General features: G+C 39.1%; 1 protein-coding gene across 1 annotated transcript in view; it reads right to left on the reverse strand.

Moving 5' to 3' along the window:
* LOC108550415 (icarapin-like) overlaps positions 1 to 23,136 on the reverse strand; it is a 67,070-nt gene extending 43,934 nt beyond the window's left edge. Inside the window, exon 1 of the mRNA XM_017904159.1 lies at positions 22,882 to 23,136. Within this exon, the coding sequence (XP_017759648.1) occupies positions 22,882 to 22,948 (67 nt within the window). The 5' untranslated portion in view covers positions 22,949 to 23,136. The remainder of the gene's footprint in view (positions 1 to 22,881) is intronic.
* Between the last annotated feature and the right edge of the window lie 611 nt (positions 23,137 to 23,747).

The raw sequence follows: 23,747 nt of genomic DNA on the forward strand, positions 1-23,747 counted from the left end.
TTAATCTGACTCTAACCAATCACCTAATTCTAAAATGACTGTCACCATCGAATGTACCAAGAATTAACAAGATACGATTCTCGTATATGCAAAATAATCATAATAAATTATTTATCGACCTCAATTCACTTTTCTACTCATCTTAAATTATTATTCCAAAGTGCTTATAATTACTTAAAAAGACAAATATTTCTGGACTAAAAATACCTAGTGATTTTTACTCCGAAAATCACCACAACAAAATTTTTCACTATTACTCGATTAATTAACATAAATATTTAACCCTTTGCACTCGACGATTTTTTGGCCAGAAGAAATTCAAAGATTTTCTACTAAAAAACTGACGATACTTTTTTGAGCAGTAAATAAAGAATTGTATAATAATAGAATTGTAGAATTATCTGATTTCGATACCTCGCACACTGCTACGTTACATTAAATTTGATATATTAATTAACCCTTTGCACTCGACAAATTTTTGACTAAAGATGAGTAAAGGTTCAAAGATTTTTGCTATAAAGCTGACGAAATTTTTTCGAACAGTGAATAAGAAATCACATAATAATTAACATACATAATTATTTGACTTCGATACTACGCACACTGTTACATTGCATTAAATTTGATATATTAATTAATATCGATCTTCCAAATTTTATGAAATGATTACCGAGAGTCACCTCACGAGTACAAAGGGTTAAAAACGGGTTAATAAACCCCAATCTCTAAATTATGGCACAGAAACCCCTTAATATTAACCCCTTGTAGTACAATAACTACCCCAATATCTGTCATTAGACGAAAAACGTAGATAACTACCTTGAGTCGTAAAAATTGGCATAATTTCTCAAATAAAATACGTCTATATTAACTAATTAAAATTAATTTTCCAATTACTCGTAATTAAATCACACTGCAATTGATAAGCTACCGATAGGCAAGAGTCCACGCGAGCTAGAATTTCGCGAGCGTTGGTGAAATGGCGAAAGGACGATTCACGATTTTCGAGGAACGCAGGGAAAATCGGTGGTCGGTCGCAGGTAGCCGGAAGGAGATTTTATCCCGGATAGATGGAGCCAGCAGCGGGTGGCTGGCGCGAGGAAAAAAATATGAAATCTCAGCGAGGTAAGTGGTAGAACCGTTTTCATCCCGGTGCGTCCGTTCTACCTCGAAGTTCTACTTTCTGCAACGGAAGGTACAGGTTGACAAGCCGGAGGGAAGAGGAGGAAAGTAGGTGGCCGTGGATTCATGCGAGGGACAGAGAGGCGCGGAAGGGTTAAGGTTGAGGTAAAAACGGCGCCGACAATGCGACCCGGCGTTATGAAACTTGAAATCGAAATAACGCGCGCGAGTACACGTAGCACGAGTACATGCTTGATGCCAAAGACGTAATAACTCGGAAGTACTCGCGTGTAACGCAACGTTTAGAGGTGGTCGCGACCCTTTATGCTCGAGGACTCGTTAATTACGCGAAATTGCCCCGCGTTTATGCGTCTTGAGGTGGCGCTGATGGAGGTGGATGGTGCGAGTATCTTGGGAAAATTGGGGAAATTTAAAGTTACGCCGTTACGAGCTAGAAAAGGCAGAGGGATATTTGAATCTCGGCTGGTAATGGAGAGCTTCGAGCGGAATGTGCCGGACTATTTCTTGACATTGATTGATCCTAGTTTGGATTTAACTTCGAGAGACGCGTGTTTCGAATATTTTAGGGTCTTGCGGGGTGAGATGAATTAGAAAGGAATATCGGGCTTTTCGATTGCTTCGAGAAAACGGGCGTGGAATGTCGAGCAGTTTAGATTGCTTTCTTGGTGTATTATTATTGCATCGCGTGGTATTAGCATATGTTGTTATATTTTGATACTAGCAAGGGTGTCAAAATGAATTCTACGAGATTTTTATTCTTCGAATTACTGCAAATATGCAGCCACTTTTCGCAAAATTCATATTGGTTCTTCTTCGTATACGAACATAAATCTTTATCATTCGTCTTTAATTTAATTTAATCAATAATCACGTTGATTGCTCCTCTCTTCTCACGCAAATTAATTTCCGTGTGCCAGAACGAGTATCGAGATCTATAGAGCAGGTTTTCATATACATATGTCCAGATTTGCATATGGATTAATTAATCCAATTTATCGTATTAATACTGACTCAAACACTCTTTATAATCGTATAGATTTTTTCTACGGGTCTTTGCAAACTTTCAAAAGACAATTACAGATGATTATTGATTAAAGCTATTCCTCCTGAACAAGGCGTTTATAAGCACCTCTCCCTTTGGTGTTATATTATGTATAATTTGTTTGCTTTTCTTTTATATGCGAAATTTTATGTAAATGGACTACGGTCCGTTTATGAATAAAATAATAATAATATAAATATATAAATAATAATATTCGTATACGAAGAATAATCAATATGAATTTTGCGTAAAGTAGCTGCATATTTCCAATAATTCCAAGAATTAAAATCAAGAAGAATTCATTTTGACAGCCTTGGTAGTGTCAAAATACAGCAATATATACTAATACCAATATATACATAAATATAATATATATATAATGGAAATTATTATTTATATGTTTATTATTTATATATTTATGTAGACATTGCTACATGGATAGTCCTAGTGTTAACTCCTTTGGTGTTACTATGTCGATGATATTAATGTGCAATCTATCATTTTGTTTTATTTTCATCAACAAAGATGGAGGAAACGAGGAAAATCTATTTTCTATGAAAATTTACGTACGTTTCTCATATTCTTCATTTACAAAAATCTGTGTAGTGTTGCCGATCCAATTAAAAGATTCTCGGAGTGCAAAGGATTAATGATACCGATAACGCGATATTATTATAATATTATTATTGCAATAACCGGTGAATTAAAATGAGAGATGCTAGGAGGGCCGCGTATTATTACAAAATTTTAATAATGAAATAAATAAATTTAAGCACGGCAGGGAAGTATTGATTTTGTACGGTAAACACAAAGAAATTTTACGTGGACAGAGATATGCATCGAAATGGTTTACGTATAAAAGTCGATATAAAAAAGGAAAATTCGGATACGTGTATACATCTAATTCGAGTAACCATCAAGAATATTTCCTATCCTATTTACTTTCACCAATTTCGAACCTGTGTGTCAACCGTATTTCTTTTTTTCCATTTTATACTCTTTCGTTCTTTTTTTTAGCCACAGCCAAACAGGTTTAAGTAGATTACCTCGATATTCCGGATTACCAATCTTTGATCTACCAATAAATTTAAGAGGTTGTACCTTGAGAGCCTGTTTCGATCTGCTGAATAAATGCATCTCGAATAGGCGTGGTACAAAACGTATCATTGTTCAAATGGGTGTTATATAAGGCTAACGTGTTCTTCGAACAATAATTTAAAGACAATGTCATTCGTGTAACATGGGAAAAATACAACTTTACGAGTACTCGTCGAGGACAGACCAGAGACTCCGAGGAAAAGTGGTACGAGCGAGAAAAATCTGTACTTCCAGGAAAATAAAGTTCAATTTTAACAGAAAAATTCACGCACTTCCCGACACTACAACAAATTACTTTACGTACTCGTAAAAACATAAATTGAGAAATTTATCATTACACAATTTCCTATATTTATATAATTTTTTAAAGAAACTAACCTTTAAACGTTCAAAACTCTTTGGAACCTACACCGATAAAAATGAAGAAAAATACAAATGAATAGAAGAAAATTATAGAAAATAATCGGTAATTGTTAATTCGAATAACAATTACAAAAAAATCTTACGTTTACAATAATTATACAATAACTATAGCGATTAAATTCGATCTCGTTTGAGAATAGTATCTAATTCCGCGAGTAATCTGCAAGGTCTTTCAACGAACTCCCATTGCTTTTACAATAGCCGAAGGAAGAAAAACTCGATTAAGTAATTGTAACGAAGAAAAAGCCGACGTAAACCACAGGAAACAATTATCCCGAAATAATGAAAATCCCAGAGGGCAAGATACTTTCGCGCGATCGTGTCGGCGATGGTCGTTAAACGCGTGCACGTTTGCCGCGCATGCGAGGCTTTCATGCATATTGCATTTTGTCAGCGCGGCGCGAGTAATAAAGAAAGATTATCATAATGAAATTCATTTTCAGTTATGCCTGTATATAACGTGACGCAGAGTAGGAAGTGCATACGTGTCTCGTCTCGCTCGAAAGGATATACGATTGACCATGAGAGGACATCTCTGGTGCTCGTTACGCTCGTTACCATTGCCAAGTTGCTATGAAATACAAGAAGCTCGCACACATCGATAGGTACACATAAGACGGTAATATATTCACGTAATTCAACATAGGCTAGATTACGCGTGCATCGAAACATCGGTCAAATGGAATACTTGCAGATAATACGAGCCGTTCACTGCATAAATCGATTAACTCCATTTTAAAAAAAATCTTAAACATACGAAGTTATGACTATACCAAGTGTTCTCATACTTAAATTTAAAATTTTTCAAAAAGTGGAGTTAATCGATTTGTGCAGTGAATGGCTCATATTACTATATATTATACGATTATATATATTATTTACGTTTCTACTGTTTCAAAATAAAATAAAGTGTACATATAAAAGAAAGAATTACTTATTAATTTCTGACCTTTGCACCCTAAATTTCGCGATGGAAACCCCTATAATGCAGAATCTCTGACGTTATAGGAAATCCTACTGTGTAAATCAAAATGCCTAGGTATCACAAGAATATATATAGATCTGGATACATACAGATCACGTGAATATATATTATATAAATCAGAATATGTAGAGAAGACACCCACATACCCTAAAAAAGTACACAGGCCAGGTCTGCCACGGATGAAAGGTCACATACATATGGAGACGCGTACATACGGCGAGAAAATATGTACAGACAGGACACACGCAGACCAGAATATATATATGTATAAACCAGGACAGATAGGGAACATCGGAATATGGATAGACCAGGATACATGCAGATCGGAGCATGTACGAATGAGAAGATACATAGGTGGCGAGACATGCGGATAAGAGACACACAGATGGAGCAGAGCGATGGAAAGCGCACGGCATGCATCGCGAAGAAACGAGTTCTCCGGCGATGATTCGCCTCGATCCACGACGAAGTCCTTCAACGTGCACACTTCCGCCAGACGCCTGTCGATAATTGGAAGTCGTTCCACTTCTTTGCCTCTGCCAACTCTCATCTTGGAATGCGACCGGCCCCGGTACACGCCGACACGTTTCGCGAGGCCTGCACGGCCAACCGTGGCGTAATACACCAGGAAACGGTACAATGAACTTCTTCATGCTCGGATAGAGATACACGTTGCTAGAAGTGTACCCACGGTTCTTCTAGGATTGCTGACTCGTAATTAGAGGGGTGCGAGGCGAAAGGATAAGACGACCGGGAATAACAAAAATACGGACAAATCGATCGCCAGAGAATTTACGAGTGTCGTTGCCCTAGCTGCGAGGGGATCAGAGGATGTGGAGGAAGCTGCAGGATTTATCGCTGTAGGTATACTTTGCCGTGATTAGTATCGGTTTGGCTAGGGGACGAAAGAAAGGAGCGAATCAATTTGATTCCAGAAGTTCGATCTCCCAAGATTTATGGGCAACCATGCACCCGTGGGGTCGTTGGAAGGTGATTAAAAAGGTAGGTAAGTTCATTCCAGAGATTCCATTAATTATCGAAATTACGAAATTTTCCAGAACGCGGGGAATACTTTCAAGAAACATTCCTCCACGTTGTCGTATTAAGTACCACTATACCTTAACCCTTAAGTCTGTTTGCTATATTTTTGTAAAGGGGACGAGAACTTCCGAAGACAGTCCACACTTGCCAACTTACGAAATGGAGTTTTCGGCAGCAAAGAAAATATATCGAATATCCTGAATATTTGTATAAACGTCGATGATCGATCGCCTCGCGACGTCAACGCGGCGTTAAAATTAAAAAAAGGAAGAAAAAATTCCGACATTGTTACACGCGAGGAGCTAGAAGATAGGAAGAGAGAAACGAAGGAATATCAGGCAAAGCTGATATCGATTCGATTCAAGAATCCCAATCCAAAAGCGTAGCGATATTATACCCAAAGGAGGCAGGAGAACGGAGGCCAGGGAAAAGATCTCGTGGAAAATCCCACGCTGAGAATTTCACGAATATCGCTATTCCTATAAAATCGCTAAATCGTAACCGGGGAAAAGGGACCGAAAGGGAAAACTGACCGGGGACAAACCGGGACGAAAATAAAAATAAAAAAGAAAAGGATAGGAACGGGATCGGTTGGATCGAGGCGCATCGATTCGATAATCGGCAAGTACCCCGATATTAACTAGCCGCGCAATAGAAACCCCACTGCGTATCGTATTCCATATCAAACGAAATGCACGTGAATTGAATTTTAAAAATTCACCATGAACCTGATACGCGATTACGCGGCCACTGTAAGCGAAACCGATCAACATAACCTGCTAAACGACGCATCGATTTAATCCGACACCCGATTCGCGTTTAATCGACGTCATTTCGACGCAATTTTCTGTGAACGAGAACGCAACAGAAACGATTAAGAAAACATCGGGCGTACCGAGTCATCTTATTAACTACCGTACCGCCATCTGCGCGTTTTGAGGTTATGTAACCCTAGATGGCGCAGCGAAGATTCCCGACGACGAAAACGCGGCAGAAACGATTAAGAAAACATCGAGCGTAGCGCGCCGACATCTTATTAACTACGGTACCGCCATTTGCGCGTTTTGAGGTTATGTAACCCTAGATGGCGCGGCTAAGATTCCCGACGAAGAAGACGCGAGGAAAATAGCGAAAAAGGGAAGAAAGAAACGAATGACGGTCGCGTCGAATCATCGCACATGCAATGTTCGTGGCGTGAGAGCCGTAAGAGGTTCGATGATGAATTCCTACACGTTCCTATCAGCGTTAAATAGTTTCGTTCTCGCGGCTACATATCCAAGTATAAAGGGTGCTCGTTTATGCACTTGAACTTCGAGTGTGCACACCGCACAGCTGTACCGATTTACGGAAGTAAAATTTAGAGAATACCTGCGTTAACGAGCAAAAACGGGGCTACCGTCGTAATTACACGGGACTGCAATGGCGTTTGGAAACTAGTTTTTATCGATGTCCGAACGTTAACACTTTCGTCGCTAATCTGCATCTCGTATAGTATTCTGAATTACCCAGGGATAAGACATGTCTGATTAAATCTTCTGCATGGCTTCTGTAAATATACATATATCAGGATATCGTTCGTTTGTATGAAAATTTATGAAGATATAAATTCTTTCCTAAGCTTTCCTAAAGCTTTATTAGCGTGTCAATAATGAGATCCTCGTACTCCCAATTGTTATAGCTGTTACAGTGAATTACGAAAGACCTCGAGTGCAAGGGTGAATGCAGGTTCAAATCGTACACACAAGTTCATATCGACTTATCTATAGATCATGGAATATTCCCTGTATTTCCATATTTAGCACTTATCGGTGAATTGCTAATAATTACGCGTACAGGTGATTGCCGGTGGACGGGAAAATTTGTGACGCAGAGATGGCGCGGTACGAGGGCGCAATTTATTCACGGGTTTATCAATAACAGCAGAAGAAATTGAGAGGTTGATAAGGTATTCCGTGACTAGATACTAATCTCGCAAATAACGGTTTGAACTCTCGACACGAGAAATAGAATTAAAAGTCGAGAGGATAAGGCAAATTACGTCATTCGTGTAAAGTGGCTCAACGATGAGTCAACGTCAATCAGAACGCTTCCTCTGACTTCATTCGCGTCTTCGTGGATTATTAACTACACGATACACACGGAACTGCTAATTGTATACCGTTAACGTTCTAAACAACGTTCGCGTCGAGCGTGATAGTTGCTCCTCGAACAAGTACGTTCACTCGAGGAATATTTCTTGGTACTCGAATAATTGCACATCGTTTCAACCGGCTCTAGTATGTCCCTCGTCTCTGCATTCAACGAAGAAACGCTTCCGCGTGCACGGTGACGCCATCGCGGCACGCGACCGCAGCGACACTGGCGACCGAGAGAAGAAGCTCCGGGCAGAAAAGTGGGGGATAATAGAGGGACCCGAACCTATGATTGCCTCCAAATGAATTTCCAACTAAACCAATTCAATTCCGATTTCCGCGTGCGATATGCACTCGACTATTCATAATTACTCGATAGTTAGCGGCCACAGGGGTCGAAGTTTATGGCTTCGCAACTCGCCGGTAATCGGATTGTCTGTCGACTGACCGAACGAACGCTTCCATAATTCTTTGTACGTAGCGTAAAATCGAAATGACGATCCGAGCATCCAGCCGCGTTACATTTCAGCGTGACATTTTTTTCCATTCTTCTTCGCGATGTGTATCAATTTTTTAATATTTTTTTTTTTCTTTTCGTCTCGTTTATTTCTAACAATTCAAATTTGTAGGTTACGTAGCCGAATTTAAGCATGGTTACACGTCGAATGTAATCTAGAGACTAGAATTGTTTCTAGACACCGATATTCGTGTTTTCGATACATCACGAAGTTATAATACGGGTCGTGGTATAGCGAGGATCGTAAACTATCAACAAGCGGAACCAACTGACGTCGAACTCCGAACCGTGCGTTGAATTTTGTTTTAGGGTACCGTAAAATAAAAATATGGCGCCTTATAACTAATGCCGCGTTCACACTGGCTGAAACTGTTTGCTAACTGTTCACGAGCTCTTCGTAAACGCCGGTATGGTCATAACTTAACGGTACTTTATTTGCACGTAGAAAGACTGCAAATATTACTCGATACTCTAACACGAGGAAATCTTGAATGGAGAATCGTATTAAATATATTAAATTAAATTCGAGAAATATAAATTCACGTCTGTGTTATAGTTCTAACTCGCGGAACGCTATGGGAGGTTACCCCCCCGCTGATTTTACGATCTCATATTATGGTTCGTGCTATATGGCACGGGGCAAGAGAGTATTTGAATATTTTAATACACCTTTAACTGGCATTATATTCGCGATGAAGTTGCACGTTATATCGAAGATTATGGAAGAGAATTTTAACGCTGGATGCTAATAACCAGCATACATAGTCATTAGAAGAGTCATAAGTCACGGGATTAATTTAGTACACAACTGGTGCAATTTAGCAGAAATTTGTGCACACCGTTATTATTGACAGCATCGTCTCGTCTCGTTTCTATTAAATTAGTTTGATAACGATCGGTAAAAATTAGCCGGCTATCTTCACCGTTAAGGTCTCCTCCAGAAGTCTGTTTAACCAATCGTTTTCGCGAAGGTGTTATCCGGTCTCGCCTGGCGCGAATCGAAGCGTTAATATGAGAAGTTTCACGTGAAAAGTTTCGCGAAATTACATTACGCTGAAAAGTTTTCACGCCTTATTAAGATCTTGTTAGGAGGAGCAGAACGTTTTAAAGATACTTTCGTCCTCCTTTTTTCTCCACCTCTGTTCTCTCCTCTATCTCCGTCTCTTCATAAAACACGTAATATTCCTGTTTTCGCGAATGTTTAATACCGTATTATAACGTTGTTTACGATGCATTACGAAGACAATATTGAAACGCGTTGGAAGTTTCGAGTGCGATGACTTTAACAAACAAGATTCACGAATGCTTACTACCACTGTGCAAGACTGATTCAGAGACTGAATCAGAGTGCAGTTGCCAAATACTATTGTTAAGTACATCTGCTTAAATTTCGAAACGAAATGTCTTATAAATTAAAAAATTTAAATATACAAAAATCTTTTTAATTAAAAAATAAAATTTTAGAAATTATTTGTAACCTTGTTTGAATGTTATTGTTAGTTTATTTACTATTAAGAGGCTGATTTTCTCAACGAATTCGTATCTATCGAGTTTGAAATGTTAATTTCGTCTATCTCCGTATTCATGGCGCTGATAAATGGTCGCGAAAGAAAATTTTCTCTGCCCCGAATAACCCGTGTGTAGGGCAGCTTTGCACCTCGAAGCGATAAAACAAAATTGCAGCACATGCTCGCAATCAAAAGCGTTTGATCGGCAATGAGTGCTCGGAATGCAATCAAGTTACATGCTTCGCAGGATGTAACTTCACTCGTAATGAAATATGACTGTAGTTACATGACAGTTTTCGCTGACTCATTATAATTAACAGGTAGTTAACGACTTTAATGCGGAGCGCGCGATTTCGGCCACCTTTATCGTTTAACGCAATGTCAAATTCACAAGCAGCCATTTTTCATGCGTTCCTGCAATCCACCGTGAACTAAAAACTACTAACCGGTATAAATTACTCGATTAATTAAATAACGATTAACGGGAATAATTTGAAAAATACACCGACATATAGCGTGGATAAATTACACGACGGAGGATTAAAAGCCTCGTATTCATTTATAACAAATAGAACGAATGTTCACCGAAAATTTGTATTATTCGGTAGGAGAATAAACTCGCGTTATCTCGCCATTACAAGAATCAGCTATCTTCCACTTAAAAAAATTTCCCGCGCAAACGGAATACTAATTACACGAGCAATTTCGTACGTCGACGGTAAAGATGATAATACAATCTCGACTTAATTATCAAACAGGTACATAAATAGAAGAGCGAACTGCGTTGATCGTTAACTTCATAGATGAAAATTGAATTTTTGACGGTTTAAAAAATTTATACGTTTCCCGTGTGCATAATACGGGCCAACAAGATATTCAATTATTACGTCCCAGACGCTTCACCTTCCTCGGTGCATCCACCACGGAAAACGCTAATTTACTTCTTATTTCCATATATCAGCAGCGCACTGCTTTCAAAGACGCGTTACGAAACCGTGTAATCACGAGAGTGCGCCCCATGCACTTCGTGTAATAATATACATATGCATATTTTAAACAATGCCGTGGCCGATAGCCGCCTCGCGTTTTTATGTAATGGCGGCGTTACGCTGGATTTATTACACGCGTTTCCGGTGCGTCGAATCGACGCACGACGGACACACGGCTCCTACACGTGTATTCGGAACATTAAAATCCGTATAACGTTGCTTTAATACGTCCCGTAATAACGTGCAAAATTTTGTAACCTCGTTCGACATATTTTACCTCACGCCGATGCGTTGGATAAGTTTGAAAATAATTCACTCAGCTAGCAACTCGAACAATCTATATACAACAGGTTTCTAAAATTCGTGCAAGTATTTTGTAATATTTTCAGAAATATAGAATTATAAATTCCCGATTTCTTTCTAAATTTAACGTAACTTTGATTTTTATCATAACTTTAATAGAATTCAGATATAAATTTAAAACAACTCTTAATTAAGATACGTAAATTATCATAAACTTCATTTCTGGTAAATCGAGCGAATTATTATCCCAATATCCCTAATTTAAAAATTATAATAAAATTATAATTTAAAATTATAATAATATTATAAAATTGTAATATCCCTAATTTAAAAATTATAAACTTCCTGCATTCGATTTTTATTTTTATCTCGAGTGAAGTATCAAGATGTTTAAATAAATTATTTTAATACCTCGATTTAATTAAAGAAAGGTATAATTTAATCCGATTTTTCGATTACTTGTCATCCAAACCTAGAAGTTTCTAGAACCGTATGATTTCACCGACGTGGCTATCGATTTCGAAAAAGGTGCAGCGCCAGTGCGATTGCCTCTCGACTTAAATGTAAGTTGCACGTAAGGTAGTTCGAAGATGGAACAAAAGTTCAATCCTAACACGTCCTTTCTAGCGATACATCGCAAGTTATCTGGGACACAGAGCACGAGCAGCTCGCAGATGTAAGTATCTCATGTCCTGTTGAGTACAGAGTATTGTCCTCGCGCAGTTTACGGAATTATAAATCCCCGACTGTATGTTCCAGCCATCTTGCTTGCAACGAGCATCTTCCTTTCTTTCCCTCTCTATAAAACACCACGAATTTCGCTTACGTAACGCGACATTGAAATATCAGAAGATATCGGGATACCAGATGCAAATGACCCACCGATCTAGCCTCGACAAGCAGTTAAACGCGTCACAAATTTAATCCCAGGGCACAGTCTCTGTTAAAACGATACGAGATCGTAAAATTGGACCTTAAAGTTTGCACGTGTCGAAAGTCGAAATAGAAACTTGGATCAGGCTACGCTTGGAAAGTTTATGAGCTCGAGACTTTACAGTCATTGTCAAGAGAAACAAAGATATTCGTTCAAAATAGATTCTGGAAACGATAATTTTGGCACAAAGAGTAGTCTTGTGTCCCCTCATCGGAATATTTAATGAGTTTAATTTCCTCGCTCGTACTATGTAACGCGGCTGAGTCACAACAGTGACTGGAAAATGTATGTCAAAGTGTAACAAGATAATATGACAATGAAGTGTGCACGCATAGGTCGATTCATAATTTAAGACAGTGCATTCAAATCTAATGTCTCAATGTAGAAATTAAGTAGAAAAGATTGGTATTAGACTAATAGGAGGCTTCTAAATGCGTTCCTGAACATTGACATTGACAGCGTTTTGCTATACGCGGAAAAAAGGTGATATGCGACACATGGGTAATGCATTAGAATCTAATGACTCAGTGTACAGATTAAGTAGAAAAGATTAGTATTAGATTAATAGGAGGCTTCTAGATGCGTTCCTGAACATTGACATTGACAGCGTTTTGCTATACGCGAAGAAAAGGTATGGGTAGTGCATTCGAATCTAATGACTCAGTGTAGAGATTAAGTAGAAAAGATTGGTATTAGACTAATAGGAGACTTCTAGATGCGTTCCTGAACATTGACATTGACAGCGTTTTGCTATACGCGAAAAAAAGGTGGTATGCGACACATGGGTAATCCATTAGAATCTAATGACTCAGTGTACAGATTAAGTAGAAAAGATTAGTATTAGATTAATAGGAGGCTTCTAGATGCGTTCCTGAACATTGACATTGACAGCGTTTTGCTATACGCGAAGAAAAGGTATGGGTAGTGCATTCGAATCTAATGACTCAGTGTAGAGATTAAGTAGAAAAGATTGGTACTAAACTGATAGGAGGCTTCTAGATGCGTTCCTGAACATTAACATTGACAGCGTTTTGCTATACGCGAAGAAAAGGTGCTATGCATCACACGGGTAATGCGCTTAGGATATAGTTTTGACCGATTTCGGTTTGCAACTTCGGATTGCACGGTGGCAAACAGGAGCCCCATTCCCTGATCCTGTCCAAGTGTCAGGAGCACTTCAGCCGATCGACTCTGAGTAATTCGTTCCAACGATAGTGCGTATCGAGTCAACTTCTATAACTTCCTGGGATGCATACTCCAGCGACCTTCGAGACCGTTCCTTTAACTCTGGCTTAGCGAAATAACGTAGCGTGTAAGACGATCGTCTAAGACATAGATAAATTGTCTGCAAAAAGGAACAAAAGATAAAGATAGTACTTAAGAGGAAAACAAACTTGTCTCCTATTGACAGATGAAACACTTGAAGTGTGCAAACAATTCTGTCGTCTAGGAGTATATTTAACGCTCTAATCTCTACGAAATCCTCCGCTGAATGCATCAGAAGAAATACGATCAAAGATCTAGGTTCACTATTTCGACGAGGTTAGTCTATTTGTAGAAAAGCTCAGGAGATAAAAAGACAAATCCAGCTATATATATCCAAGCCTAACCCAAACTTGGTCCAAAGATAACGCGTTACGCAAAGCAGCTGAGACGTCTGAGCAAATGACTCTGTCGTCCAACGAAACATTTACTCAACACGGCTAGATGGTGCCAAAACGATGTCGTTCACCCAGGAAATATGAAATATTCGCGTGATCAGTGCCACGTCTGCAGCCAAGTTAAACATCAGTGTCTAGAGACGAATTCTAAAAGTCTCCTGATCAAACGTCCTCGCGTGCAGATCCAGGTTCTCCTTTCCTAACCGTACAGGGATTAGAAAACTGTATTCCAGTTCTGTTCTATTCGCGTGTCGTTCTACCAGTTTTCACCGAACCAAGTGTCCAGGTACCTAGCCTGGCAACAAGGCATGCCGACGTTGCACCTAGCGGATACACGGCTGACAGGATAAGCTAGCCAAAAGATACGACTATATCTTATCGCCCCCATCGACCTGTGACGACGACTATCACGCGTCCTGGGAGTTCCCATGATCATAAACACAATCGTTGATAACGTGGCTGATGATCGTGCGCTAAATTGACCCTCCTGAGGAGAGAGAGAGGTAGCAGGCGAACGTGTTAGAACCGAGCTAAAGCACGGGCCGGTGAACGGATGCGGCGATCATCAGCGGGGAAAAAGCACGCTGGCCAGGCAAAGTGGCTGAGGGTGTACCCCCTTTTTTCATTTAAATTACTCGAAGGCGGTAGTGCCGCGATGCGGCCGGCATACCTAATGGCCGCATATTGTGCGCTGCCACTGCCACTCAAGGCGAGCCGAACATACTACTACGTCAACGGCTGGCAGACCTGTTCTCGACAGCAAAATAATACGAGTTGCCCATAATCCGTGGCTGCTTTTCGTTCACGGATGTATACAACGGTGTATACACATGGCCCGGTGTATATACCGGGACACGACACAGTCACCCTGGAAGATCACGTAATCGTTTATCCGAGTGCCAACAGCGAAGATGGAAACGTTCAGTCTGCGTGGTGCATGTCTCATGAGAACCGAGGATTGGCCTCTTCGATGATCCATGCAAAAGGGACGTTGTCGAGTGGAGATGGCCGTCCCCGCAATGTCCCCCCCATTGCGAGTGGTGAACTTGACTGAGAATTGAAGGGTACAGGTGAAGGGTTTAAGTAGCTCCAATGGTGGAGAGATTAGAATGGTCTGGGTGCACGATGGGTCGGGGAATAGGATAATTGGGTTGGTTGTCGAACGAAAGTATTGGAGATGAAGGTTCACCGGATTTGTTTAACCCTTCGTAGACCCACATCGAGTTGCACTCGACCTTCTATTTGTCAGCAAGTTCTTGACTATGAAATAGTTAGGGTAAAACTTCGAATGCGACTTGCACCGCAAAGATTGAAACGACACGATAGATTTTTGAATAAATATTGACGATATGAAATTTCAAACTGAGTTATTTATCCAACTATCATCCGCTATCAATGCGTGATTCACTTATAACTAACAAAGATAAAACGTAAAGATCAATGACCTTCGTTATCAGTGAGTGTGTTAAAGATCGATTTATGAAAGAATTGGAATATGTTTGTAGAAATGATAAAGTAATATCGATGAAAATATTGCGTTGATTACTGCTAATGATGCTTCGAAATGCACGCATGTAATGATTTACTGGGATTTTCATGAGAAAATATCCCGTTTAATTAGGTATTTTGTTAATGGCTTTCAAAGATAATTCAACAAAGCGGAGTAAATCGCAATGCAAATTTGATTCGTAATGGTTCGAGGAATACGTTGTTTCTGTATTTGTGTCTGCAGATGACGAACAGTTATCAACTGTTTACTCACTGACAAACGAAGCACATCTTCATTGTATTATTATACCTTGATACGCATCTTTGTTAAGGAAATAATAGAATTACATTCTATTTTGTACACAGGTGTGTCTCTGGTAGCAAGTTTAAAAGTACATGAACCAAACCAAGCCTAAAGAAAGTAAATCCTATCTTAGCCTTTATCTAAAGCTCCAATTAAAGCATAAATCAGATCAAATATTATCATATTAAACACACTGTACTTATGAGACCACTGTACTCTTCTATCACTTTTTTATTCCTATTAAAATTAAACCACCCACAAACTTTTATAAATTTCTCATTCAAACATCAAACAGAGAAGTAACAGATTTAAAATTTTGACATAATTTCATTCTCCCTATACACAATTATTTACAAATTTCCTCCCCATTATCAAATATCAAATAAATATACCCCTAATACAATTCTTTCAAGGCTATCACCTATCAATTCACACATACATTCTCAGACGAGTAACTGATTTAAAATTTTAACATAATTTCATTGTCCTTATATACAATTATTAACAAATTTCCTTCCCATTATCGGATATCAAATCAACATACCCCTAATACAATTCTTACAAGACTATTACCTATCAATTCACACATACACTCTTCACAATCACTCAACCTATCCAATTTTCAAACTACTTCTCCGTATGTTCCATTCAAACATGAAATACCTACATAATCCCAAAGTGCGCAACTAGATTCACAAATATGAACCTAACCAATTTCGTGCCTCTTTTCATTATCCTACAAATCCAACTAGCAAAGCCCTCTCCAGCAAGACCTTCCACAGACATAGCCTCCCAAGCTGATCATCAACTCATCCGCGTACACGTCACGTAAACGCAAACAATCCTGAACATTCGATTGTTCACAAATTTCCCAGCTAGGCATCGAATAGACGAAGCTGCCCGTGCAAACTGATCACGACGGTGAGATTAAAATTCAACGCAACGAGCCTAGCTCGAGTGATATTCTTGCCGTTGGCCGGCGTTTTAACGCAGAAGGTTATTAAGCCGGTAGATAGCGAGCAAAGGTATACGTATACAATAAACTGGGCAACTGAGCATGACGCGAAACGACGCGAGGAAGCGCAAACATCCATTTACGTTCGCAACGGATGCGTAAATACGTGTGCAGCGATAGAGGAATAAGTGGAGGTTGAACGTAGCCGGGCACATAAAAAGAAAAGCAGTCCCTGGCCCGATATGCTGGATAAACTAATTAACGATTGAACGACGTCGAAGTTAATTAGTCGTGTATCCTGCTCGCGACATAATTAAACGCAGGCTAGAAAGCCCCTGGCCCCTTTTGTCGCGAATTAATTCGCGTATTTGCGCGATTCGCGGCCGGCAAACGGACCGCCTGGCAAACGAAATCAATCCCGGCTAAACGAAAGTTATTTGACGGCAGAAGAAATATCGAGTTAAGTCCAATAGGTCCGTTGAAGCGACGGCTGCAACCATTTATTCCAATGGATGTGCGTGTCGGGGACGACGAATTATAGGCTTAGCAAGAAATGCATTTTCAGCTGGCTGAAGACGCGAAGAGATGAGAGCCTTTCGAGTCCTGGAATCGTCGACCTCTACCAAATTCTTCCTTTCTTTGTTACCTCACACTTCGGGTTGATTAATATACTCATCTTTTCTGAAAAATAGCTGAATTAGTATTTAAAGTCACACTTTCCTAACTCCTTACAAATCGAGTTATTTTATAAAAATTGTCAACAGTTTCTCCGAATCTTTTTATTATTCATTTAACAAATGACGAAGAAACTGGTATTTTAAAAAATTCGAATGCACTACATCAGGTATAATCTCAGTGAATAAAATAAAATCCTTTTAACACGGGATAACGGAAATTTTATATAAAATCGAAACCGTACTAACAAAGGTATGATCGTCAAGAGGTAAATCAAGGAAATCCCAGGAAAATAGGAAAAAAGAAGGATAATTACTTCTCTATTAATGAGATTGAGCCATGAGCCTAGTTAGAGGTATGATCGTCAAGAGGTAAATCAAGGAAATTCCCGGGAAAATAGGAAAAAAGAAGGATAATTACTTCTCTATTAATGAGATTGAGCCATGAGCCTAGTTAATAAACGAGAAGTAAAAAATAGAGAAAAAAGGAGGAAAAAATGGGTTTATATAGTGTGAGAGATGACGAAATATAAACTACGTGTCGGTGGAAAATCGCAGGCTTTGAATACGGTTTTAGAAGGACTACAGGAAGGATTAAGGGATAGGAAAAAGTGGAGAAAGCACGGGAAGAAAAATTAAGAGAAAATCCGTTCACGTGAACCTGAGTAGCAGGTGTGTGTGGTGCTGAGGTTGCACGAGGGCAAAGGAAAGATCCTTAGCTCTAGCGTGGCAAAAGAAGGAAAATCTCTGAGGTAGACTGTGAAACGAGAGTTTGGGACGAAAAATAGAAGAGAATTTTCGCGAACAAAACGTCAGGCACGACGTGGATGTAGCGTTATAAGTGCTACCAATTTATACGATCGATTTACCGGCCTGAGTTGCGGAAATTACGCTCAGAACGATGTGTAGTAATTATCAATGCTAATAAGAAGAAAAACGCGGCAAACGGATATTCTAGTCGTTTGACGAGTGTTAAGGTTAAACGATTCTACATCAATGTCCATGTAATATTTATGAAGATCATGCTTGCTCTTATAATGGACTGTTTGGAATTAGATAATACCTTTGTAATATGTAAATAAACGACGAACAGAATTACCAGAAATTCTAGTCACAAAATTAATTTTCTCGAAGAAATATTAATTTACATTTTCCCAAAATTTCCTGGGAAATTATACCAATAAAAGCTACTCAACTGTTATGTTACGAATCGCCTGTATTTTTAAAAATTTCGAAGCTTTCCTATGCAAAATTTATTCGGGAACTAATTAATTAGTAAATAGTAATCTAATTAGTAATAATTAATAATATAATAATTTTCGAACACACTTCTAATAAATTTTATTCCAATTTATATATAGAATAACAAGGAAAGGGAATGAGTGAAGAATTGAACAGGAAATTTGAGGCAGATAAACGGAATTTCCAAGTAACACAGGTGAACAGAACTTCGATGACAGTGATTCATTCTACATACATGAATCCAGTTGTAAACAAATTGAGACACGAGTAAGTTTTGACTAGTTATCCTTATCTTCCCAGTATTCCTATACCTTCGATGCTATCAGTTTACCTGACACTAGTCTTGTTTCACAGTACGCGTTATACCATGTTAACAATTTCACGCTATCTTCTTTAATCTACAGTAAACACGAAGAATAGCTTTCGTGAAAAGTTGAAACAAACATGCGTGTGTACACGTGTTCGTGTAATTTTACCTTCGACTATGTTGATTCGCTTATTTGTTCTAAATAGACATTTCTTGGCTACTTTTACGTGTCCTGTTTACCTTTGTGCTTCACAATCCTGTTTTTAAATCACATTATCGAAGATACTTCACCTCGAGTAGATTCTTCGAATCGTTTGCAATGCTCGAAATTTCAATTTGCCTTTGTCTCGATAATTATAAGCGATTAATTCGATGAAATTAAACGAAATTGAACGAAGTGCGACGAAAACCATGGGGATGGAAATGCTTTGACGAACGGAACGAGCTTGAATTATTTCGCGACAACAACGAGAATAAATTAGGACGAAATATTAACGAACAAAATATTATACGAGTCGTAGAATTGTAATTCACCGTGTACGGGTGTGCACGTGTGTAACGTGCTATTTCGACGATGTATCGGTTAACAGGGTACAACGAACACGTAACAATACCTTGGCACGTGTGTCAACGTGTTTATATTTTCCAAGATAATTATATTACTACCACGAAATGCACATAAATACACGGTATGTACAGTAATTGTATAAGCGACGTGGATGTAAGGTAAGCATTAATAATGTGACGCAGGTAGCAAGTTCACATCCGGTGAATCATCGAAAAATCATATAACAAATACGTTAACCATCAGGCATAATATATATGCATCCCCGAAGTTCGAGTTAACTACAATACGACACGGTCCATAAATTACTCTGAATACCCGCTGGCCGGTAAACATGTGCTACAACACTTGCACAGATTTTTACTCGTACGTGTTACATAAACCGGATTTTATGAAACCCGTGTTAAACCCGCCAAGATAAAGTCCAAATTGATAAATTCTTGATGGAAATATCGTCCCTGTAGCAAGTTTACGTGTTATGCTACTTGTACGGCTGGAAAAAATTCATTTAAAAGGCAATCGCCTTTTTCACATCGCAGAATTAAATGCACACTATGAAGTAGAAATATTGTTTTTGATAAACGTCCGTGGCTGCATATTTAGAAACTATAATTTTTTTTAAATTCTAATCGGTCACATTACCCTCTTTTACATATAAATTTCATATATTATATATGTATAGCCTGAAATACCATTATTACTGTATAGTATTATATTATCGTTCCTTGTTAACCTGAGCTAGTAGAGAAAGACAGAGAAAGGAAAAGAAAGAAAGGAGAGAGAAAAAGAGAGAGAGAGAGAGAGAGAGAGAGAAAGAGAGAGAGAGAGAGAGAGAGAGAGAGAGAGAGAGAGCGAGAGAGAGAGAGAGAGAGAGAGAGAGAGCACGCTATAGAAACCAAGTAAACTATTGTCGAATTAATTCCCGTGTATTAATTTACGTAAATTTAATCAGAATAAGAAGTGAACAAAAAGCACATAATAACAATACACGGTCGTTCTCGACTTACTCTCTATACATCCCTGCGTTTCTCATTTTTTCCCCTAGTTTTTCATCAGTGCAGATAACAATGCGAGGCATATTTGCGGAATAATGAAGCAAGCCAGGACACGGCGGGACGCGACAAAATCTTGACTGACAGGAAACTTGGATCAAAACTACAACTGGAGTAAACTCCGGTTCGACAGAAATTCATCCGGACAATTATCTTCGGAATGAAATGGCACCAATTAAACGAGTTTCCTCCGTTCTTCCGTGCCTGCAAAAACGACGTCGGTACTAATTAGCAAAGTCCACGCTCCAAGTGAATTTCATACTGGGATCTAGGAGTCTGGATGCCTCACCAACTATCCCGGCCGCCTTCTATCTCATAAACGATCCAAGTATTTTCGACGTGCCACTCGACCAAATTTTCTTCCGACGATATTGGTTCCTTTCCTTCGCGACATGCGTCGACGTGTTTTTGGTAAGGTTAACCCGTCCGCGCGTGACGCCATCTTGATGCGGAGCGCGGAGGGAGGGGGAGAAAGAAATAGGGTCGTAACAAACAGCCGCCGCGCCCCGAGCACCGCGTTCCGATCGACGCTTTGTGTATCGCGATATAATCGGCTTAGAAAAGAAACCAGGACTGACGGTTCACGTGCAAGGACGGACGCTGCTTATGTTAATCGATCGTTTTAATTAAATTTCTAGAACGTTTCTAATCGCAACGAAACCGATTACGCAGAAAAAAATCGACGCTTTTTATTTATATCCTTGATGATTTTATTAATTTACGTCCGCGTGGGCGAAATCGACGTTTGCTCTGACCTTTCGAAGCGGCGAGTTTAAGGCGGTCTTTATTGTGCTATATAATCCGATAACTCGTGCCGATTTTGCAGCACAATATTATTATAATAACACGATACGAACTGATTCGATCATTTTCGTAAATAGAAATAATTAATCGAATAAATCATGCATTTGTTAAATTTCAAACTAAGCAGAGTTTGATTTTTTATTATTTCGAAATTTATGTAATTAACTTGGAAATATTCGTATTCAAAAAATAAATTGAAATATTGCAATCTGTATTTCGAAATAATCGATACCGTGTTCTATTTATCCGGTTAAATTATTTCTGCCAGTTGAAATTTAATATTTAAAAAATAATTTTAAACAAAAAAAAGCCGTGCAATTAACATGGAGTATGTTTGCTGAAGTAATTTGAATTTCAGTTTATTCGAAAAAGCTGCAACGGTAGGGAAGATTTAAACCATACAAGTTTAATTTATACGCCATATTAAGATGCGAATTATACCGCAGAGGAAATAAAGTAGACATATGCCAATTGGCAATATTCCCGGCTCGCCTTTTACCAACGAAGAGGAAGAGGAAACGAGTATTTGTGCATACGGCTATCTCACGTACAACTTTTCGCATAAAACTGCATAAAACAACGGCAGGCGGGCGCAGTTCTTGATTTGCGAAGTTTTATAGCAAGATGGCACTGTTCCGGCACGAAAACGCCCAGTATGAGAAAAGTTAAGTCCACTTGCAAATATACACACACCTACCTATTCCAAAAATGGCCGATTCATAGGCCTATGGCGTGGAAAATTACGAAATCTTATATACGAATCAGCCTATCTCCCTTGAATGTATTCCACCGCTACAGTCAAACCGTATTATTGTTACAAATTTGTTGCGCTATTCGAACATTTCAAGAAGTTTACGTATGAACGCTATAGGAGACAAATATTGAATGTCGACGATGTATTTCAATCGCCGCGCTGTAGGTTTGTTTTGATGTCCCTCGAAGAAATCGATCTACGTCGACCAAAGATTGTTTTGGTTCTCGAGCCGCTACGACGGTTTGAGTCACGCTTGCTACCTGAACCGGTTCGTTCCAGTTATTTTTAGTATATATTCCACCCGATTTATTCAATGCGAATATTCCTATAGAAGACAAGAGAATCTACATTGATCACGATAATATTTTCCGATTCAAAGTTTCTAACATTTCTGCGAAGAAAAATGAACGCTTCACAGATGTACGAATACCGAACGACATCTGATTAACTAATACGCACTAACTTTCCGAACGCCCTATAACACGGTCTATATATTTCGTCCCCCGCACGTACACCGTGCACGCATGCTCCTTTCGCTACGAATAGCATTTATTCAACTGTCACGCGACAAGATCACGAATATGACCTTAACAACTACCGAGGAATTCTATCGAATACACTGACTCTTTATACACTTGTCCCTGTCTCTCGAAAAATTGTCGGTGAACTACGGGAACGCGAATCGGAAGAACTACGAGCACGCAAATCGGAAGAACTACGGGCACGCGAATCGAAAGAACTACGGGGACGCGAATCGAAAGAATTACGGGGACGGGAATCGAAAGAACTACGGTAACACGAATCGTTGAATCGCGAAAGACAAACAACGATAACGACCGCATGTGAAACGCGACCGAACCATCTGTCGAGTTTTGAATAAATTATTAATCAAATCTTCACATTCGAACGAAAAACCGGCGATTTCATTTATTAATCGTAATAACATAATTGTATACTCACTGGGGAAGCTGTGTGTATATGCGACGAAGCACGCCGCGACGAGTAGGACGCCACCAAGAATCTTCATCTTTTCCTCTGTTTTTTTACTACGTTGTGTCGGAAGACCCGCTCCGGTAACTCTCTGGGACGATGATTCGATTAGTACTGACGAGTTCGGCTTCTTGCAAACAGGACTGTCACAGAAACTCGCGAGGGGATCAAGGTCACTCACAGAACCAGCTCACTGAACTCGCTGACGCTTTGCACCACGACTTTTGTCTCGCGCCACTCTATATGTGATTGTTCGCCCGCCACTTGACCAATCCCCGCGCTCCTCACTGTGGTCACGTGAACAGCTGATCACGTGACCATAAGGCGCGTTGCTTGACTCATAAAGAAGTCTTCTCGGTATTACTAACTTTATATTGTGTCAGTACAATGTTTAAAATCTTTACGAACACAATTACATACATTCTTTATAATCATAAATTTCATACAAAATTACATTATGAAGTTGTTGATACTATAATAACAGGGAATTGAACGAATATTACCGTGGATATGATGAGTAAATTCTTCCATTGTTTCTTGAGTTCCAAGCGTATGATTCCATATTAACTATTGGGTGCCAATACCTAGAATGAATACGAGACACAATTAGTAGTTCAAAAAAGGTATAAAAGACCGTCCCAGCTGAATTATTTGTTCGTTAAAATGCACTTATGCATCGTACTTTCAGCGTTTATAGCATACGTGCATCTGAACTGGTATATCGCGGAAAATTTTATAGCAATGAAATTCAATAACTACCATTTGAAATACAGGATTACCGCTTTCATGTATCGCTTTTCCGCGTTTGTACCGTCGAGTAAAAGCTTATATGCATG

Source organism: Eufriesea mexicana, unplaced genomic scaffold, assembly GCF_001483705.2.
Source record: "Eufriesea mexicana isolate 0111107269 unplaced genomic scaffold, ASM148370v2 scaffold2824, whole genome shotgun sequence".
Classification (NCBI taxonomy): domain Eukaryota; kingdom Metazoa; phylum Arthropoda; class Insecta; order Hymenoptera; family Apidae; genus Eufriesea; species Eufriesea mexicana.